General features: G+C 45.2%; 1 protein-coding gene across 4 annotated transcripts; it reads left to right on the top strand.

Annotated features, from left to right (window-relative positions):
* Positions 1 to 721: 721 nt before the first annotated feature.
* Vezf1 (vascular endothelial zinc finger 1) lies at positions 722 to 17,132 on the top strand. Of its 4 annotated transcripts, none has more exons than XM_052758595.1 (6): positions 722 to 959; positions 5,437 to 6,131; positions 6,869 to 6,932; positions 8,122 to 8,323; positions 10,462 to 10,614; positions 13,808 to 17,132. In XM_052758595.1, the coding sequence occupies exons 1-6, from the start codon at positions 927 to 929 to the stop codon at positions 14,233 to 14,235; spliced, it is 1,575 nt and encodes a 524-aa protein (XP_052614555.1). In that variant the 5' UTR covers positions 722 to 926; the 3' UTR covers positions 14,236 to 17,132. The 4 variants fall into 4 exon arrangements, with proteins under 4 accessions (XP_052614555.1, XP_052614556.1, XP_052614553.1 ...); XM_052758596.1 differs by having other exon boundaries at positions 725 to 959; positions 8,140 to 8,323; XM_052758593.1 differs by lacking the exon at positions 722 to 959 and adding an exon at positions 1,732 to 1,851.
* Positions 17,133 to 20,594: the final 3,462 nt, after the last annotated feature.

The raw sequence follows: 20,594 nt of genomic DNA, 5'->3' as shown, positions 1-20,594 counted from the left end.
CATTTGTTTTTATTGTTTTTAACCCTGGCGGGAGAGGGTTTTTAAAATATAATTTGCTGTATCTGGAATGAAAGGGAAGGATGGGGAAGCACAGTCCTTCACCCAAGAATAACCCAGTAATGACATCTGAACGCGTGGGAAGTGTTTCCCTCCACACTAGGAGGATCTAAGGCTGTACCCTAGTGGAATTCCCTGCTCAAATTGGAAGGCCACGCAAAGGGCGATGGCGTTATCCTAGCAAGAGTGCTGAGGGCTTAGCTGGCCAGTTATGAAAATCCCGGAGGGCAGGGGCACTGGACGTCAGCGTCCCCTAGGTCGTAGGTGGAAGCTGTGATGGGCTTGACCGACTAAGGAGCCAGGTGACCGACCGGAGCTCTGACTGCTGCTGAGGGTATGATAGGGACGCGACGCCGCTGGGCACCGAATCAGAGTCACGCAAGGCTGCCCAGCTGTGCCCAGCGGGCCAGCGCCAGACCCTGGCGTCCTCCATCTTCTCTCCTGAGCTCCCCCTGCTCCAGCTGCCTGAGCCACGGACCGCAGCATCACACACCCCCGCGGGGGGGGACGCCGCGCCCCATCCCCGCCCCCGGCCCCACCCCAGCCCCCGCGCGGGCGCCCTGACCCCACCGCCCGCGGGCACTGGCTGAGCTCCGAGGCGGCGCGCCGGCGGCGGGGACGCCCGGAGGGGGTCGGAGCGGCTGGGGGCGGCGGCGGCCGGGCCGGGGCTCCCCCCCCGCCCGCGCTCGCCGCCGCGGTGGTGCGTCCCGGAGGTTACCGGAAGTGGCCGCGCTCGGCGCTGCCATGTTGAGGAGCCGCCGCTGCCGCTGCCGCCGCCGCCGCCGCCGCCGCTTTGTTGTCGCCTCCTCCGGCTGAGGAGGCTCCCCGAGCGGGGGGAGTGGGGAGGAGGGGGGTCGGCCGCCGCAGCCATGGAGGCCAACTGGACCGCGTTCCTGTTCCAGGTACTGGGGGCCCCGGGGGGGCCGGGGGGCCAGGGGGGCCGGGCCGGGCTCGGGCGGGCGCTCCTCCCCTCCCGGCTCCGCTCTCCGGCCCGGCCTTAATCCCCCTTTGTTTTTCCGCCCGCCCGCTCCGGCGGAGCCCGGCCGCTGAGGTGAAAGGAGGCGGCCTCACAGGGTGCGGGGGAGAAGCAGGCCTCGGGGTGAACCCGGGGCCCCCCCAAGCACACACGCATACACACACCCTTCCCTCCCGCCCCGAAGGGGAAGGGAGGAGGCCGGTCGCTGTCACCACCCCGCGGCGGCCCAGAGAAAGGAGGGCGCCGGGCCGCTGGGTAGCGCGGGCCGCTCGGCCACTGCGCGCCCGACCCGGCCGCGCGGCGCAACGAGGGGGTCCCCGGGTCCCGCTCCGAGTCCCCATCCATCTTTCGCTCGCGCTTTCGCGTCACCTCTCTTTTTGTGTGTGTGTGTGTGCTTGTGTGTTGACTTTCTGACCCTCCTCCCACATCCCGCGAATAGCGGGTATCTCTGGCTTCGCCGCCACTCCCCCTTCTCGCCGCCCCCTCGGGTGTACCCGACCCGGGGTGTTGCGAGCGTGGTTCCCCTCTGCAAACTTTTTCCCGTGCCTAGTCCGCGTCCTAGCGGAGCCCTGGCAGCTGGTCCCCGCGCCTCTGTCCAGCTCTGCTGCCGTCCCATTGAGCCTGGGGAATCCCCGGGCTGGCGGGGCCGGGCGGGGGCGGGGAGCGGCGGGGGCCGGGACTCCTGCAGGCCCGACCTTCTCCGAGCGCCTCTCGCTCGCGGCCCGCCGGAACGTTCGCTCCGGCCCAGTGGGCGACGGGAAGCGGAGTGCGAGCGCAAAGTCCGCTTACAAAGCCCCCAGAGGAGTCAGTCGTGGCGTGTGGGTATTCGCTTTTTTGCTAGAAACTTCAAAGCTACCGTAGCGGATACTTTAGCCGTCCCCTTGCCCGGCCGCTTTAATGCAGGACCCCTGTTTGGAACTTTCTTTCCCTGCTTCGTTTCTGTTTGCAAATACATTGATGAGCAGTAGAGATGAGCTCACGTAGAAACTTCAGAACCGAACGTTAGGAAGCAGCTCGTCTTTAAAGTGTGTCCTTCGCGCCTGCCTCTTTTGAGTTATTTTCCTATGAATGCTTCGTGAAATTCCAGACGCGTAGCTTGGGCGCTTGAGAGCTTTGGAAATGCAGAATCTTCAAAAGATTATCCTCTCAGCATCTGGTCCCATCCCGGTGGAGTTAATATAGGGAACTGGAGAACACAAAATGACCTATTGTGTAACCTGGCTTGTCGTGTTAAGACATATTTTCAAGTGTGGGCATTTTGATTTTAAGTAATTAATGAAATAAATGGACTTACTAAAATCGAGAATTCTTAAGATTTTGGAACTCATGAACTTCCCACTTTATCTTTCTTATCTAGTATTGGTTTTATTGTGCTTTGAGCTTGCTAATAAAGTGATAACCTAAGAATGTATTGGCAAAAAAAAAAAAAATACAGAACTAGCTGGCATGGGGGTTGGTGCAGAGATGGCAAATGCCTTCTTTAGAAGAAGCTTACAAATGGTCCTTTTACAATAAAGGACTGATGAGCCATGGAAGTGGTTTAAACAATGTTAGACCAAGTATCTAGAAACTTAATGGAGAATGACCAAAACAAGTTCTTTATGTAAAGGAGAAACCCACAGTTCATCTTTGGGAAGCTAGTTAAAAGATCCCATAAAATACTTTTAAAAGCTATTTTGACTATTCTTTTCCTGGATAAAGTTAATGCCAACCCATTAATTTTTTTTCGCCTGATGAGGAAATGTGAAAGCTCATATTTGATCCTGGACGTGTAGTATGTGCTGTGAAAATTGCTGGAAAAGCTGTAATTTAGAGTTGAGGACAATGAGGAAAGAGACTTTCAGTCTCTCCTAAGGAAAGGTACAAATAGACATTCGGTGCCCATTTTCAGTTACTCAGCGGGTAAATAGAGAATAAACTGTGTTTCTTGGAACATCCTGTTGAATTTATATCTTTAAGCAAATTTTAATAACCTGCTTGCTTTCCAGATAACATGGTGGAAAGTGAAAGTGTAGCTCTTAAAATATTTGATGGATGATTCTTCTAACAGGACATTCAAGATATGACTCACCGATGCTAATTTGCTTCAGTACAAAATCTTTTACCCTCTGGCAATGGAGATTTCATGGTTCTACATCCTACCACCCTGGGTGATGAAATAACATTTCTGTTTTGTTTTTTGCCAGCCCCAGAAAAGGGAAGGCTTGGGCAGGGCTAGAGCTGTGCCCTTGAGTTAGAAGATGAAATTTAAACTCTGAAGTGATGGTGTTAGTCAAAGCAGAGCCTACTGGGAACTTATGGTTGAGAAGTAAATCACTTCACTGAAGGCAGGCCATGGTTTTTATTTAACTCTCTTTCTCAGAAAACAAGTTGAGGAAAATTGCCTTCTTAGCCGGCTTTCTAGAGAAATGCTGGGCTCCTCGGAATTTTTCGACTGATTCTTCTAGTAGTTCTACAGCATTTTGCCCAAGAAGCAGGGACTGACCCTCGTCAGAGTGGGCATCAGCAATGCTGCCAAAATAACTATTTACGGCACAAAACATCTGGATTGGAAAAATGATAGTAATTTCTTTAGTATTCCATTCTGCTAATGGTTGTTTAGAACTGAAAAATAGCTCACAATGTTATAAGTTTGAACTTTGTCCAGAAGATTTGCATTCCACGGCGTGTGATCTGTTAGCCTGTGAAATTGTATATCTTGAGCTAGCTTCGGCTCTTAACTGTTTGTATTCAGCATGGAAACTGGGGTATCCTACTTAGCTCAAAAGAGTATAGAAACCAAATTCTATTAGTACACCTGGGTAAGTAGAGCTCCCCCCCCCAAGTTAAAAGCTGCACACATTAGATGAAAAGTGAACTGTAATTCAGTATGGGCATTGAATTTGGAAAGATACCCATTAGTAGCTACAATTGTTGAGTATCATTCCAAAGCCTGAAGGACATGTAAGTCAAAATTGTTAAATTTAGACCACTACCTTTGGATACCACGCCTCCTAACCTTTGGGGGAGAGTGGTTCCAGGCACAGCTGCTGATCTGTCCTTAAGTGAACAGTGTGGGATGGATGTTCTTGACCATCAGAGGAGGCGCTCTGCCAGCTTCCTTGGACACTTGTTTTGTTTTCTGTGTCTTTAATGAACTTAGTTTATCAAGTGACCACAGAGTGTGAAGGGTGAGAAAACTGTCTACCGTGTCTGCGATGATGGGATAGGCTCTTCCTAGGATGTTATGTGCTTAAAAGATTTGGAACTCTTTTTTTTTTTTTTTTGGTTTTTCGAGACAGGGTTTCTCTGTGTAGCTTTGCGCCTTTCCTGGAACTCACTTGGTAGTCCAGGCTGGCCTCGAACTCACAGAGATCCGCCTGCCTCTGCCTCCCGAGTGCTGGGATTAAAGGCGTGCGCCACCACCGCCCGGCCAAGATTTGGAACTCTTAGCATGATCCTTTTAGGATTACACAACTCAAGCATGGGGCTTGGGCTCACTGTCAAGTATTAAAAAAATAATGTTGGTAAAGAACAACATATTAGAAAGAGCTATTTCAAGAACTTTTTCCATCGTTTTCTAAAATTTCCAAACAGTGGTCCAGCTACAGTGCTGAAGTAGAGAAGCGTGTATCTGATAGGTTCCTGCTTCTGGAAGAGGGTGGACTCAGTGTGGTTGCAGTTTGGTTTCTTTTTACTAGTGTTGGAAAAGGATGCAGACTCTAGTAGAGGACTCGTGATCCGAGAAAGAGCTGACAGGTGTTTTACCACCTTCACAGATACCCTCCCGGCTGATAAATGGCAGCTCTCCTTTCAGCCCAATCTTTTAGTAGAGTTAAGCAGTGAGCGTTATAAGTAAACTTAACAGCTAGCGTATACATTCACAGAGCTACATTCCTTTCATTGCTTAGCAGGCCCTTTCTCAATCACTAGTTTTCTTCTGATAGAGAGCGAGAGACTTGGTGCTTTTTATGTCCTTAGTAACAGACAAGTAGATGATCGTGTTGGTCATGTACAGAGTTTGGATGTTGCCACAATCTAAGGTACTGTTAAATACTTAAATCTGACATGTAATTTTTTTTTGACAAATCATTTAAACTTAGTTTCTGTATTGACAGTCAGATGCACACTGGTTTCATCAACTAATGTCTCTCATGAGCCAGGATAGGGTGTAACTGTAGTCAGCCGTTTGAAAGGACAATTGCAGTCAGCAATGTAGATGCAAACATTTTGATCAGCAGCGGGTTTCAGTGTTTTGTCCCCAGAGCTCTTGAGAGCAGGTGGTCACTGCTGCTCTGCTGCAGAGGGCAGCTAGCTCACAGGCTCCTGGACTGTGTCTTCTGCTCTCTGTTGTCGGGAGCATACTGAGTGGTTAAGGTCACTCTGAGAGGCTCAGTTTCTCAAGTGTAAATGTTTGGTTTTAGGCCCACGAAGCCTCCCATCACCAACAGCAAGCAGCACAGAACAGCTTACTGCCCCTCCTGAGTTCTGCTGTGGAGCCCCCTGATCAGAAACCGTTGCTTCCAATACCAATAACTCAGAAACCTCAGGCTGCACCAGAAACATTAAAGGATGCCATTGGGATTAAAAAAGAAAAACCCAAAACTTCATTTGTGTGCACTTACTGCAGTAAAGCATTCAGGGACAGCTATCACCTGAGGCGCCATCAGTCCTGCCACACAGGGATCAAGTTAGTGTCTCGGGCAAAGAAAACTCCCACCACGGTGGTCCCCCTTATCTCCACCATCGCTGGGGACAGCAGCCGAACTTCGTTGGTTTCAACTATTGCAGGCATCTTATCAACAGTCACTACATCTTCCTCGGGCACCAACCCCAGCAGCAGTGCCAGCACCACAGCCATGCCTGTGCCCCAGTCGGTCAAGAAACCCAGTAAGCCTGTCAAGAAGAACCACGCCTGTGAGATGTGTGGGAAGGCCTTCCGGGATGTGTATCACCTCAATCGGCACAAGCTTTCCCATTCGGACGAAAAGCCCTTTGAGTGTCCTATTTGTAATCAGCGCTTCAAGAGGAAGGACCGGATGACTTACCATGTGAGGTCTCATGAAGGAGGCATCACCAAACCCTATACTTGCAGTGTTTGTGGGAAAGGCTTCTCAAGGTACTACATTTTGCTTTGCTTTTTCATTTTGCTATCAGTGAGCGACAGTTTGTGTCTGTAATCTAGGTTTATGTGAGAAGATATGTGAGTAGGTCTGCATTCTAAGAGGAAGTTGGTGAGAAATAGTCTGTCTTTAGGTCTAACTCTGGTTTGATATGACTGACTAGTGAAGACAAAGCAGTTAACCTGTTAGGTCGTTTAAGGAGGGACTTCGGTAGACCCAGGCCTCATTTGGCACATGGATCTTATCACTCAGAATTTTGCCAGTTTTTAGTTCAGTTGGAGAACCCGATATGAGGATCATTGTGCACATCAAAGAGACTTTCCTATTAGTTGGGATGACCTTGGATACTCTTAATGCAACTTTCAGGGGGATCTTCTCCCATCCCCCACCTCCATCTTTATGTGTGTACTATTTCACTTTAAAAAAAAAAAGCCTCTTAGAGTTACACAGTGGTAGTTATTCCTGGTATTGGAACTAAAGCTTTGGGTGTTTGTGGTTGTAAAGAATCAGGACTTAATATGATCTGATGGTGACTAGAGGAAAAACAACAGGTTAAGGATTAAGAATTGTGTCTGTGATGTGAGAGGTAAGGTGATTTGCACTGAGGGTGAAGGGGTTGGTAATTCTTGCTTTCTGCAGAATGCTCCCCTGTAGTCCGCCAAGGTGCAGCATCACATAAGTAGCCTTCTCTCTGAGTGTTCCATTACATCTTCTGTTTGAAACTCTTTTACAGGCCTGACCACCTAAGCTGTCATGTAAAACATGTGCATTCAACAGAAAGACCCTTCAAATGCCAAGTAAGAGTTAAAATGACTTATCCTTAGCTAGCACTTGATGCACATTGTCCAGAAAGTTGGAGCCACTCAAATCTTGTGGTCCTTGAACAGTCACTGATTGGAGTGAATGTGCTTCATTGGAATTCTAGTTTTATAGTATATAAGACAATATACTTTTATAATAAAAGGTCATTTTAAAATATAAGTGTTATTGTTTTTGTTTAGCTATGTTTCCCTTTCCTTGGGCAATGGCATTTTTTGGTGTAAGAGGGGAATTTTTTTTCAATTAAAAAAATACTTATTTTATGTGTATGTGTGTATACCTGAGTGTATGTATGTGTACCATATGCATGCAGGAGCCCAAGTAGGTCAGAAGAGGGCATCAAATTTCCTGGAACTGGAGTCACCGAAGGTTGTGAACCACTGCGTGGGTGCTAGGAACTGAACTTGGGTCCTCTGCAAGAGCAGCCGGTCTCTCCAGCCCCTTTTGCAGTTTTTTGTGCCATGAATATGAATATTTGTCTGCATGTATGTATGTGCACATGTGCATGCCTGGTGCCTGAGCAGGCCTAGAGAGGCTGTCAGATCTCCTGGAACTGGAGTTGTGTGAGCATCCTTGTGAGTGCTGGAAACTAAAGCTGGTTGGTTCCTCTGCAAGAGCAGCCACTGTTCTTAACCAATGAGCCATCTCTTCAGCCTAGAGAAGGGGAAAATTTTATAGTGCATTTTCTGTTCTCATTGGGATAACTGTTATTATTTACTAGATTTTTGTCTGCTGTTACCAAATTGGAAAATTTGCAAATATATTTAGATCAGTGATTTTATTAGATATAAATTTTGATACTGAGAAAGTTGAGAATTTTGCTAACTCAAATGACTGTTTTAGGTATTCCTGATCGGTTTGTTGCTGGAAGTTCTCTATCACTGAGCCCTCCGCCCAGACCTAAATCTAGTTTTAACTGAATGTGAGCCTCATATCTTGCCACTACTCCAAATGTATTTTGGATTTTCTTGTTGCTGTATTTTCTTCCTCCAAAATAGAAGCATCAAAAATTCACCAGATGTTTTAGTATGCTCTGTGATTCTCAGTAACACATGCAATGACAATTATACTAGTTCAGCCAGCTTGCTGACGTGGGTAGGGTAATGTGTAGAATATACATACGTACTTTAAAATGAGTTGAACAGGATAGTCTATATTTAAAAAAAGTTTTCCTCCCTCATGCAGACGTGCACTGCTGCCTTTGCCACCAAAGACAGACTACGGACACACATGGTGCGCCACGAAGGCAAGGTATCATGTAACATCTGTGGGAAGCTCTTGAGTGCAGCATACATCACCAGCCACTTAAAGACACATGGGCAGAGCCAAAGTATCAACTGTAACACGTGTAAACAAGGCATCAGCAAAAGTAGGTGATGTTTCAGACTGTTTGCATTTCGTATTGATGAAATCTAGACTTCTTTTCCAATATCTCAAAGATATTTTGACTATGCCCTCGAGACTGTATTAACGTTCATCTTGTTTCCTTCCATCACCAAAATAGACAAGCAGGCATCAATGGAGAGCGTGTTGGCTTTGGAACTGTGCTTTAACATGTGTTTGCAAACAACATTGTTAGACTCTCCATTCATGTGCTTCTAGTTCCATACTTGTCTACTACTAATTATGCCCACAGAGCAGAATTTCATCCCAGCTATTTTCAGTGTTTTGTTTATGAGATTTGAATAAGAATTCTGGTGCTTAGAATTGCAGCAGCTGGGTGTGGTGGTTCACACCTGTATCCCTAGAGCATGGGAGCTAGAAGCAGGAGTATCAGAAGTTCAAGATCAGAGTTGGCTGTAAAGTATATTTGAGGCTAGCCTGCGACCCTCTCTCAAAATAATATAATACAATAATAATAAACTTGAGCCAAGTATGGTGGCATATACTTGTAATCCTAGCACTTGGGAGATGGAACCAGGTTGGATCAGGAGTTCAAGGCTAGCATCACCAACAGAGACGTTTGAGACCAGCCTGGGCTACATAAGACCTCTCTCTCTCTCTCTCTCTCTCTCTCTCTCTCTCTCTCTCTCTCTCTCTCTCTCACACACACACACACACACACACACACACACACACACACACGGAGGGAGGGAGGATATCATAACATTTGAAGGTCTGAAAGATTTGGCTTGCTTTAAGTTCAGAGTTGAAGATAAAATTTAATACTTAGTATACCTATATATATTTCATGCAATATCAGATTCTTTTTTTTTTTTTTTTTTGGATTTTTGAGACAGGGTTTCTCCATGTAGTTTTGGTGCCTGTCCTGGATCTTGCTCTGTAGACCAGGCTGGCTTCGAACTCACAGAGATCTACCTGGCTCTGCCTCCCAAGTGCTGGGATTAAAGGTGTACACCACCACCACCACCGCCTGGCCAGACTCTTTAAATAAATGGTCGTGAATGGCTTCAGTAAATGGGAAAGTTTAATTTTGTTTTGTTTTGTTTGTTTTATTCTTGTAGCCTTGGCTGACTTGGAACTCAGAGATCTGTCTTCCTCTGCCTCCCAAGTACTAGTATTAAAGGTATGTGCCACCATACCTGGCTAACTTAATGTGTTTTAATCCCATCCACTTTTGCATTTTTGTGCGTATATCGAGTTTATTATCTAGCATGCTATACTTTATAAAAGTTTACTTTTAATTTATGTCTTTATGGTAAAATAAATATATTCAATAGTTTATTAAACATTGAACCCATGCTAACATTATCCAACTTCCTTTTTATTAAATATTGAACCTATGCAAACATCCAACTTCCTTTTTCAAAGATAATTCCTTTTTAATATAGCAAAGAATTATTTTCTTTTTTATATCAGTTTTCTCTAGTTCTATAGGTTATTGAAAATGATATTTTATTCATTTAGTGTGTATGTACACACATGCTACAGTGCAAGTGTGGAGGTCAGAGGAACACTTTAGGAAGTCGGTTTTCTCCTTCCACCACATAGGTCCCAGGGGTTGAGCTCAGGCCGTCAGGCTTGGTGCCAGGTGCCATTACCTGCTGAGCCATCAGTTTCCTGACTTTTAGCAAACTTATTTATTTTGCTTAGTATAGACAAGCAGGAGAAAAGGTTCACTACATTAAGAGCTATTAGTTAAATGACAGTGGCCACAGAGGCACAAGGAGTCCAAGCATGTAGCTTTGGGTGTGTTTGTTTGTTTATTTGTTTATTTTTGAAACAGGTTCTCACTATGTAGTCTTGGCTGGCCTAGAACTCACAGTGTAGACCACCAGACTGATCAAGAACTCAGAGACCTAACTTAACTGCCTCTGCCTCCTGAGTACTGAGATTAAAGGTGTGCACCATCACTTCTGGCTTGGGTTTCTTTGCTTTTGTTTTTGACAGGATCTTATGCTAAGACTGGAACCCAGGGCCTCCTGCATGTTAGCCAAGCACTGTAACAGCTGACTGATTATATCTCTAGCTCCTAGGTTTGGGTTTGAAAATATGGTTGCACTTTTTCAGGGTAAACACAATGTTTGTGGTTTGTCTTTGGAATAGCATGCATGAGTGAAGAGACCAGCAATCAGAAGCAGCAGCAGCAGCAACAACAGCAGCAGCAGCAGCAGCAGCAACAGCATGTGACAAGCTGGCCAGGGAAGCAGGTGGAGACACTGAGACTATGGGAAGAAGCTGTCAAAGCAAGAAAGAAAGGTAAGAAGGGCTTCCCGTGCTCCGGGTGTGGTTCAAGGAGTGTTTGATTAGTACTCCAGGGGACGGAAGGGGAGCACAGCAGTGGAGGAGTCTAGCTTCACAATGCTGCTTACTGGGCAGGGTTTGGTATAATCTAATTATTGGCAACAGGGCTTCCATTTAGGTTTTTATTACTGGGAAATAAAAGTTGTCAGTGCTTCCTGCCTTTTTCTTTCTCTGGATTTACTTTTTGTTACATGAACAGTCAAGGTTGGTGTGCTTATAGATCCTTTGTATGTCAGTGTCCTTGTTTTAAGGGTTCCTTTTTGTTTTGTTTTGAGACAGGGTTTCTCTGTGTAGCCCTGGCTGTCCTGGAACTCACTCTGTAACCCAGGCTGGCCTCAGACCCACAGAGACCCACCTGCCTCTGCCTCCCCAGTGCTGGGATTAAAGGCGTGCGCCACTATTCCTGGCATGGGCTCTTTTTGGGGGGTGGGGGTGGGGTGTTTCAAGATAGGGTTTCCTAGTGTAACAGCTCTGGCTGTCCTGGAACTTGCTTAGTAGACCAGGCTGACCTTGAACTCACAGAGATGGTCTGCTTCTGCCTCCCGAGTGTTGAGTGTGCACCATCATCTCCCGGCAGGCTCCTTTTTTAATTTCTAAAATATTCCCACTTTGAGGTAGATGAGCTATCCTTGTGTAAGTTCACTTTCTCATAGCTGATTTTCTGTTTCTCAGGGCTGATCCTGCATTGATTATTTGGTGCATAATTCAGACCTTACAGTCCTGCTGTCTTTTCTCTTAGTTTTTGGTCTCACCTTTCATCTCCTTTAGCCCTTCACAGGGCTGGCCCTACCTTAACCTATCTGCACCTCTGCTGTTGAGGACTTGGTTGTAGAAGTTGAGATGATGATAATCGTGTAGTAGTTGAAAGTCTATTGTGAAGGATATTTTCACCAGAGAAGGAGTAAAAGTGAAGTCATAGTAAGAGGATGCTTGAGGGCTGGGACACAGCTCAGTGGTAAACACTTGCCTTCTATGTCCAGTACCAAAAGTTTGATCCTCTAGAGTGACAAGAAGACTGGAGAGGAGACAGAGCATGAGGAGCACGTCAGCAGTGACACTGTCGCCCAGGAAGCCAGTGGGCCGGCCTTCTCCATCCTCACTTGCTGCATTTGTGTTCATTTGTGTTCCCTGTTGTATTTCAGTTTGCTTTGCACAATGAGACTTGATTGTTTGGCTCATCTTCTGACCTTCATTAAACAAAATGCTATTGTGTTCCCATTTGTAGCTGGAGTCTCTCTCTGTGTTAGTAAACATTACATTTTGGGAGAGAGGAGACTGGTATATTGAAAACCTAATGAAAACCTAAACTTGACTTAAAAATGTCACTGTTTTGTTTGTGTGGTTTTGTTTTTCTCACTTTGTAACCCTAGCTGCCCTAGAGGTCCCTATGTAGACCAGGCTGGCCCCAAACCCAGAGATCCACACCCAGCCGGAAATGTTCTTTAAATATTAGACCTGCATAAATTTTAAATTCCCAAACCTAGATGAAAATCAGATTCTCATTGAGGAAGCTTTTTAACTTTATAAATTTCCCAGGTTCCATCTCAGTTTCACTATTGAATATCCCAGCAATCTATTTAAAAAAAAAAAAAAAAAAAAAAGCCTCCCTAGATGGTTTCCATTGTCAGTCTTGTGTTGCAACTCGTGGTATGTAGTGCAGAGCATGCCAGATAAGGTCAGACCATCAGAGAAGGGCTGCGGACTGACCTGAAGCAGTTCGATCCCTCTGTGGACCCTGTGCAGACCTCCTCTAGCTAGAGACTTGAGTGAGTGTCGTAGCTCTGTCTCCCCACTGCCATTTCATGGCATATTGTTAGATGGTGCTGAATTTTCTTGAGGGGGTGGGTGGGATGTCACCTTCCAGGAATCTTTTTTTTTAATTAAGATTTATTATTTATGGGTATGAATGTTCTTTCTGATTATTGTATGTCTGTGCACCACATGCATGCCTGGTGCCTGCAAAAGCCAGACATAGGGCTTCAGGTCCCCTGGAGCTGGAGTTATAGATTGTTCTGAGCCACCATGTAGGTGCTGGTGACTGGACCCAGGTTGTCTGCAAGAGCAGCATGTGCTCTTAACTGCTGAGTCAACTCTCCAACCCCAGGGATCTTTTCAAGAACTGCTCAGGCATTGCTGAATAAAAAGGACTGGGGTTCCCTAACATGCCACAGGAGTTCCCTGCCTGAGCTGGTCCTACTTGGTATGCTTGGTGGGTTGTGTAATGTGTGCAGTTAAATGATACTGGGCATGAAGTAGGTGATCGGATCAGCATTAGCAAGAAGAGGAAGTAGGGGTGAGAGGGAAGAAGGAGAACACAACTATCGACTAGTAGCTTTTCCCTTAACATGAGAAGCTTTTTAAGCCAGGCATGGTGGCGCACACCTTTAGTCCCAGCACTGGGGAGGTAGAGGCAGGCATATCTCTGAGGCCAGCCTGGGCTACATAGCAGGTTCCAGGCCAGCCAAGGCTACGTAGTGAGACCCCCATCTCAAAAAAAAAAAAAAAAAAAAAAAAACCATTATGAACTACAACATTATTTAACTTAGTTTTCCTCTAACTCATACAGACACTAAAACAGTGTTTATCATTCTTCCCCCATTTTTAAAACCTCAACAGAATGTGGCTTCGCATCTCAGAAGCCTTTTAATATTGTGTGTTCATGAGTACACACACCTCTCTACTAGTTACAGTGTGCCTTTTGAGAAATCACTGGCACAGCTCTGTGTAGACAAGCCTTTCCTGCTGGCCTGCTGGTGGTTGACTTTCCCAGGAAAGGCTTAGAACTCAGGAGAGTGGCCTGAAGGCAGTGAGGACACTTAGACTGCTTAGCACCTCTGCTCCCCAGAGTGCCTTGCAGAAGTCTCTGGTCCCCTCAGCATCTCTGAGGTAGGTAAGTAAGTCTGAACTGAAATCAAAAGTTCAGGGCTGAACGAGTTGCCCAAGTCCTTCCAGGCATCAGAGAAGAGATTCATACAGTGGATCCCTGGCCCCAGGACTGTGCTCAGAAGGTCCTCTCAGTATTTGATCACTGGTAGAAACTGTAATTTGATTTATTAAATGTTCTTTTTAATTAAGAGAAGTTAATTCAGAAGCTGAATTTTGCTTATAGTTTTGAGAGTCTAAAGTCCCTTTTGTCTTCTCATTTTAGAAGCTGCCAACCTGTGCCAAACCTCCACGGCTGCTACGACCCCTGTGACTCTCACTACTCCATTCAATATAACATCCTCTGTGTCGTCTGGGACTATGTCAAACCCAGTCACAGTGGCAGCTGCAATGAGCATGAGAAGTCCAGTAAATGTTTCAAGTGCAGTTAATATAACCAGCCCGATGAACATAGGGCATCCTGTAACCATAACCAGTCCATTATCCATGACCTCTCCTTTAACACTCACTACCCCAGTCAACCTCCCCACCCCTGTAACTGCCCCGGTGAATATAGCACACCCTGTCACCATCACATCTCCCATGAACCTGCCCACACCTATGACATTAGCTGCTCCTCTCAATATAGCAATGAGGCCTGTAGAAAGCATGCCTTTCTTGCCCCAAGCTTTGCCTACATCACCACCTTGGTAAACAGTATTATAAAGTCAAAATATGGGTTAAAGTAAATATTTACCAGCAACTTACTTTTAGTTGATTAAAGCAAAAAGCAGACTATGAAATTGGGAGGTTTTATTATGTTAGTTAATAAGAGTGTAGTAGCATTTTGCTCCAATTTGGCTGGGGTTGTTCAAAGTAGGGTATATGTGTAACTTCTCACTGGACCACATTAGTTTAATCAGAAACCTTTTAGCTGACAGCATTGCTTAAACAGGATAGTAGCTGGCAAGGTGAAATGCCAGAATTAAAACCAATCATAAAACCCATTTCAAAATGAAAAAAAAAGCATTATTTGTTTTTAATTATTATTTTTAATCCTACAAAATCATTTTATTGTAAACACTAGCAAAGCTTTTCCCTCTGTACAAGGTGGAAGGTTTTAACCTGAAGTTCTAAACCCACAGACTGAGAGCTAGTGTAGAATTGTCTGTGTTTTTTGTTTGTATGAGTAAATAGATGCATTGTCATAATAAAATGCATTTCAGAGAATATGCATTTTACCTTTGGGAATATGTTAATTTCAGGCAGCATTCCCTATGGGAAAGGTGATACCAGCTCTGATATGCAAAGCATATGATAATTTATCATTCTAACTTCAACATATAATAGGGATTGTGACCTGATATTTGGAGATGTAAATATTGCTCAGCATATTAATCCTGATGGAATATAGCATTGTAGTTGACTTTTTAAAAAAAAAAACAAAAACTTTAAAAAAAAACAAAAACAAATTGTGTTTTGATGAGAAAAAGCTGCGGCTGACTTAGAAGTCAGGTGTGCACACAGGCAGGCTCCCGTACAGGCCGGTGGGTCCTGTTCAGGAGCACGAGGACTTTGGAGCAGTTGAAATCTATTGCTTTAAATTGGAAGAATTGGAGGCACTGGGATGTGATAGGCTCCTCTCTCCCAATCAGGCCTGTTGATGTCACAACAGGCACAGATGTGTTAGACGCTCACTAGAGTTTATGTCTTATATTAAATTGTATACAGTTTTTATTCTAACCACTAACTAGGTAGGATGCCCCTTCAGAACAAGCAGAGTGTATCTTTTCTCCCTCCTTCTGTCTAATCAAGTATTGTGCAGATTTGTTCAACTTTGTAAATATGGACATCACTTTTTTTTCCTTTAAGAAAACACTTGTATCCGCTTTCTGGAGTTTTCAGGGAGGCAGCTGTCTGCATGCTCCATGGAAACCCAGCAATGATTGTGCACGTTGAGACATGTGCTTTTGTTTCTTAGCCGGATGCTTTATCCCTGTACATACGGTAGAAACCAAAAGCTAGGGAAACAGATACTCTTTACGTCATCATGCCACACTTCATGTTTTTAAAGCATTGTGTTAAAGAAGAGTTCATTCAAACCAAGTTGCTGTAATTTTTTTTTTTTACATTGCAATATGTTTTGGGTCTTTTTCATTTTTAATCTTGCAGTTGAGAGAAATGGAAATGAGTTTTGTTAGCCCTGCAGAATGCATGCAGGACTCACACCAGATGACTTCCGTTTATACCCCACTGTGTCAGTACAAACATCAAAATACCTTGCATCTGAGGCAGACTTCCTCCATCAGGGACAGGTATCTGTGTGTCATTATACAAAACAGTTCTAGGGGGATGAACTACATAGTAAAAAAAAAAAAATTAAAATAAATAGTACCTAGTGTAAAATAATTTTATAAATGATCTTTTGTACTTTAGGACATTAAATTGTACAACTTTTGTATATATAAAGCTTAGGAACTTTCTGTTTAGCAGGAAGGCAACACATTCCTACACTTTTAATGTATATGTTTGTTATAATGTCCATGTAAACATGCCCTATGTTTGTGCCTTTTAATTAGTTTGTCTCAATAAACAAAATGTAGAGAAAAATATGTAGCTATGACTTTGTTACAACAGTTCTTATCCACAGTTGAAAGTTGGTTTGTTTTTAATATGTAGATCATTATGTGTGAGCTACTGGAAGGGCTCATGTGGGGAAGGCCCAGGCATGGCACTGCTGAGACCTGGGAGGGCAGTGGTCACATGTGGAGGAAACCCTCATTTCCTGGCATGTGCTCTGTCTGCTGGGCCCTGTCATCTCTGTTCTGCTGGCAGTCATGATCCTTCATGGCCAGACAGCCCAGGCTTCCTCCACAGTGGTCCAGGGAGCAGTCCTTAAGTGAGCAGGTATGGGCCCTTCCCCCAGGTGACAGCGTGGTCATAAGATCTGAGAGTATTAGTTCTTATGGGGAAAAAAAAAAGATATATACTAGAAATGATTGTTTTATCAATTCATTGTAAACAGGAGTGAGACTTCATGTATGACTTCAGTTAAAATGCTATTTTGTATGCATACTCTATTCACTTAAGCTTGTCTGCAATAATAAAGCCACGTTGTGTCTTCTTTGGGGAGGGAGAGAGTTGATGACAGGATGGGGTGAGGGTAGGCTATTACAAAGGGGCACAAACAAGTTGTATGGTGGGATCCTCCTGTGTCTTGGAACTGAAACTGAGTTGTGATGCTGATGAACAGATTCAACCATGTGTTGAAGGCACCGACGGCCACCACTCTACAGAAAGGCAGAGTATGTTTTCCCTCCTGGTTGGAACCTGGTGGAGAGCTTCCCCTTTATCAGATTGGCAGCTAAACAGTTGTATTAGATAATCCTCAAGTCTGACATCCAGCCTGTTATGCTTGCTCTAGGGCTCGCTGCTTGGCCTGCATTTACCTTTTACTGTGTATTCATTTCCCTCCTAAGGTGTGCTCCTAAATGAAGGTTTCTATGTACGCAGATGATGATTTTACCTGTCAATACCAGCACTGTATTACTAACATGCAAAATACTGCAGATTTATTTTGACAAATTAAAGTTAACCAGTCACAACTGTTATGATGGATTGCTTAATACGGCAGAAGCTTCATCAGTTCACTGTGATGGTAGAAAAACGAAATACTCCTCCCCCAGGTGTGCACTTCCTGGTACTGGGCTGGAAAGGGAGGGTTGGTTGTACCATGATGCCATGGAGAAGGGTGGGTGGGAAGGCACCAGACTACAGAAGGGTCCTCACCCCTGCCACACAGCTCCACCAAGGACTGACGAGAAGCCAGGCAAGGGTAGACATCAGTCGGTTGTCATGTAAAGCCTCCAGGGAGGTGGTTAAGGCAGATGTGACAAGTACCCAAATGATGATACCACTAAGCAGCAAATCAAGATTCTGACATGTCATTTAATGGAAAGGTTTTGGGTGCCTCCAGATTTCCGGTGCTAATTGCTTTAGTCTCTGATTCTGAATACAACCAGAGGAATCATGTTCCTTGTGTTTTTGTCTTGGGAATAAGGGAGGTTTTATTTCACCAAGTTGCTAGTTGATCCAGCCCCATGTATCTTGCTGTTTTCCAGGGGCCTTACAATTTGGTCTTCTGGAGAAAGTGAGTTCAAGATATAAAGGGGTAGAGGTTTTCACTCTATTATCCTCGAGGACCACTGGACAGAAGATCTGATCAGTTCGTGGTCTGGCCCAGCATCCTGTTGCTTTCTTTTTTAAAGCATTTTATAGCCTGAAAGAGTCCCATGTGTATCTGTAAATCCCAGCACCTCTGGCCTGGCCCTGGCAGGTGCTGGCTGAGTTTTTGAAGTAGAATCCCTTGGGGCTGAATGCTCTCTGAGCCTGGAAAGTGGAGTCCAGCTTCTCAGTAACCACCTTCAAGCACTTACTGCTGTTCCAGAAGACCCAAGTTTGATTCCCAGCACCCACATCCGGAAGCTCACAACTGCCTGTAACTACAGCTCTAGGGGATCCAACACCTCTGGCTACTGGGAACATAAACACAGACAAATACATGTATGCATAATTAAAAATAATTAAAATTTTTTAAAAATCTTGTAAAAAGAGAATGGGGCCCCTCAAAGTAGGTGAGTCTTTCCACTTCAATTAGCATAATCAGGATAGTCCCCCACAGATAATTCCAGATCTGTCAAGTTGACAAGTAAAATACCAATTACAGACCTAGTTCAGTTTTGATCTAATTGAATATAAAATGCTTAGACAAGGCCTGATACAGAGTATAGGACCTCAAACTCAAAGATTTCATGTGTATGGGTGTTTTGTACGCATACATCATATATGTGCCTAGTGCCCTCGGTGTCCCTCACCATGGTTGTTAAGCGCCACGTGGGTCTTGGGAATCGGACCCAAGTTCTCTGGAGGAAAAACCAGAGCTCTTAGCCACTGAGCCATCTCTCCAGCACCTAAAACCCCAAATTCAATGCACCCTGTCTTCACCTAGTCCTCTTGTTTTGCTTTTGTTTGGGCCGTGCTGGGCATCGAACCACAAACGTGGTTCACATAGTGGGCAAGTGCCCTGCACTTGAGCTACACCACCAGTCCTCCCATTTCCTATCTCCTTTATGATGATATCAGTTTGGGCGGGGCTATCATCCAGCCTCATCCCAGGAATGCGAAAATCCGATGGAAGACCCGTTGGGAAAACTACCAGTTGGAGATTAGTTTGAGATGTGGCGGGAAGGGCTCAGGCTAGAATCCCGAAAGAACCAAGAGGTGCGTCTTCCTTGGGGAGGCATACACTTCTTCTTCCCTCCCCTCCCCACACTTACTGAACCCACAGGAGGTACAGCTCTCTTGAGCAATCCCACCCTCCTGAACATCAGCCTCCTTTTTCATCAGCGAGGCCACACAGCGGGCTAAACCAATGATTCTCGACCTGTGGGTCGAGACCCCCCTTTTGACAACCCTTTATCTCCAAAAAGATATGCATTGCAATTCAGAGCAAAATTATAGTTATGAAGTAGCAACGAAAATAATTTTGTGGTTGGGGGGTCACCAGAACATGAAGAACTGTGTTAAAGGGTCGCAGCTTTAGGAAGGCTGAGAACCATTGTTCTAGACCCTCTTAATCCTGAGGCAATTCCACCCCTCCTAGGATGTCCTGGGCACGGTGCGCAAGGCAAATGTGGCGTTGCCATGGCTGCAGCAGTCCAGGTTCAGCGTTCTCTCCCTGCACCTTTGGTTTAATCTACTTTGCGGGCCTCCAGGCTGCTTCCAGACAACCCTCTTTCTCCTTAGAACGGGATGCCAGGGCTGTGGGGGAGGGGCACCAGGCCAACAAACAACACTTTGGAGGGTCTACCCCGCCCAGCCTAGAACATCGCTGAGCTAGGATTGGCTGAGGTATACCGGGCCCTGATTGGTTGGGTTTATCCTCTTGCTCATTCACAGAATGCTGGCTACTGCGTCTGCAGAAGCTTGTGTGTAGAACGCTGCTTCATTTCTACACTTGGCACGGTGGTTTGTACTCATTCCACGCAGACCAGCAAAATTCGGTTCTAGCCAGCTCCTCCAAAGGATGGCTGGCTGAGTCAGTGTGTGTCTCGTACATCTATATCCGTTGAGCGCAAGCGAGGGAACCGGCCTGTGGGAAGGGGTGGGGGAATAAATTTTGCAACCCAGAGAAGACCAAAATCTGTCTTGGAAGGTGATCTGCTGGGCTAGCCTCTCACCTAGCCCAGCAGCACCTGCCCTTTGTGTCATCTGTACTAACTCTATACCTCCTTGCCTCGGACCATAGGGTTCTATACACCACGAATGCTTTTCCTTCCCATTTACCTCTATTTAAAATGTGGCAAAATGCTCTGGCTCCCTTGGAATTCACTCCTTACCCCAGGCCTCCACAGGTAAAGATGACCTCAGAGTTATGCAGGGAAAACTCTAAGGGAATATTTAAAAAATAATAATAATAATAATAATAAAATAAAATAGGAGGTGACGTTTTCAGTTTTACAGTAAACACCTATATGCCTTTTACCCACCCAGGTTTGCAGAATTCATTCTTTCTCACTCTAAATCACTGTGGGCTCTCTTGCTGCTTTTTATGTAGACCTGGTCTGGCCTGGCTTAGAACTCCTAGAACTCAATGTGCAGACTGTCCTGGCCTTGAATCGCAGAGATCCACCTGCCTCTGCCTCCTGGGTGCTGGGATTAAAAGGGCCACCACACTGAGCTCTTTTTCTAATTTTTGTTTATTGGTTTATTGTTGTTTTTCTGGACTATTCCAGATTTCATACACCACACCTGTGACCTCTGAAGACTTCTCTGTACGTTTCCGCTCTCACACCCCAGCCCAGCTATTAACTTTCTATATTTATATGATACTTTCATTGAATCAGCTACTTGTAGTCCAACCTTTTCCTGTGATGATTAACTTTATTGTCAACTTGAGTGGATTAATAAACACCTAGGGTATTAATGAGGCACACCTTTGGCTTCTATGAGGAAGTTTCCAGAGGATGACTCTCTCTCTGTGAATGTGGGAGGCACCATCCCGTGAGCTGGGG

Source organism: Peromyscus californicus, unplaced genomic scaffold (assembly GCF_007827085.1).
Source record: "Peromyscus californicus insignis strain IS unplaced genomic scaffold, ASM782708v3 Scaffold_3__1_contigs__length_106647218, whole genome shotgun sequence".
In the NCBI taxonomy this organism is placed as follows: domain Eukaryota; kingdom Metazoa; phylum Chordata; class Mammalia; order Rodentia; family Cricetidae; genus Peromyscus; species Peromyscus californicus.
This window is presented reverse-complemented; position numbering and strand designations above follow the sequence as displayed.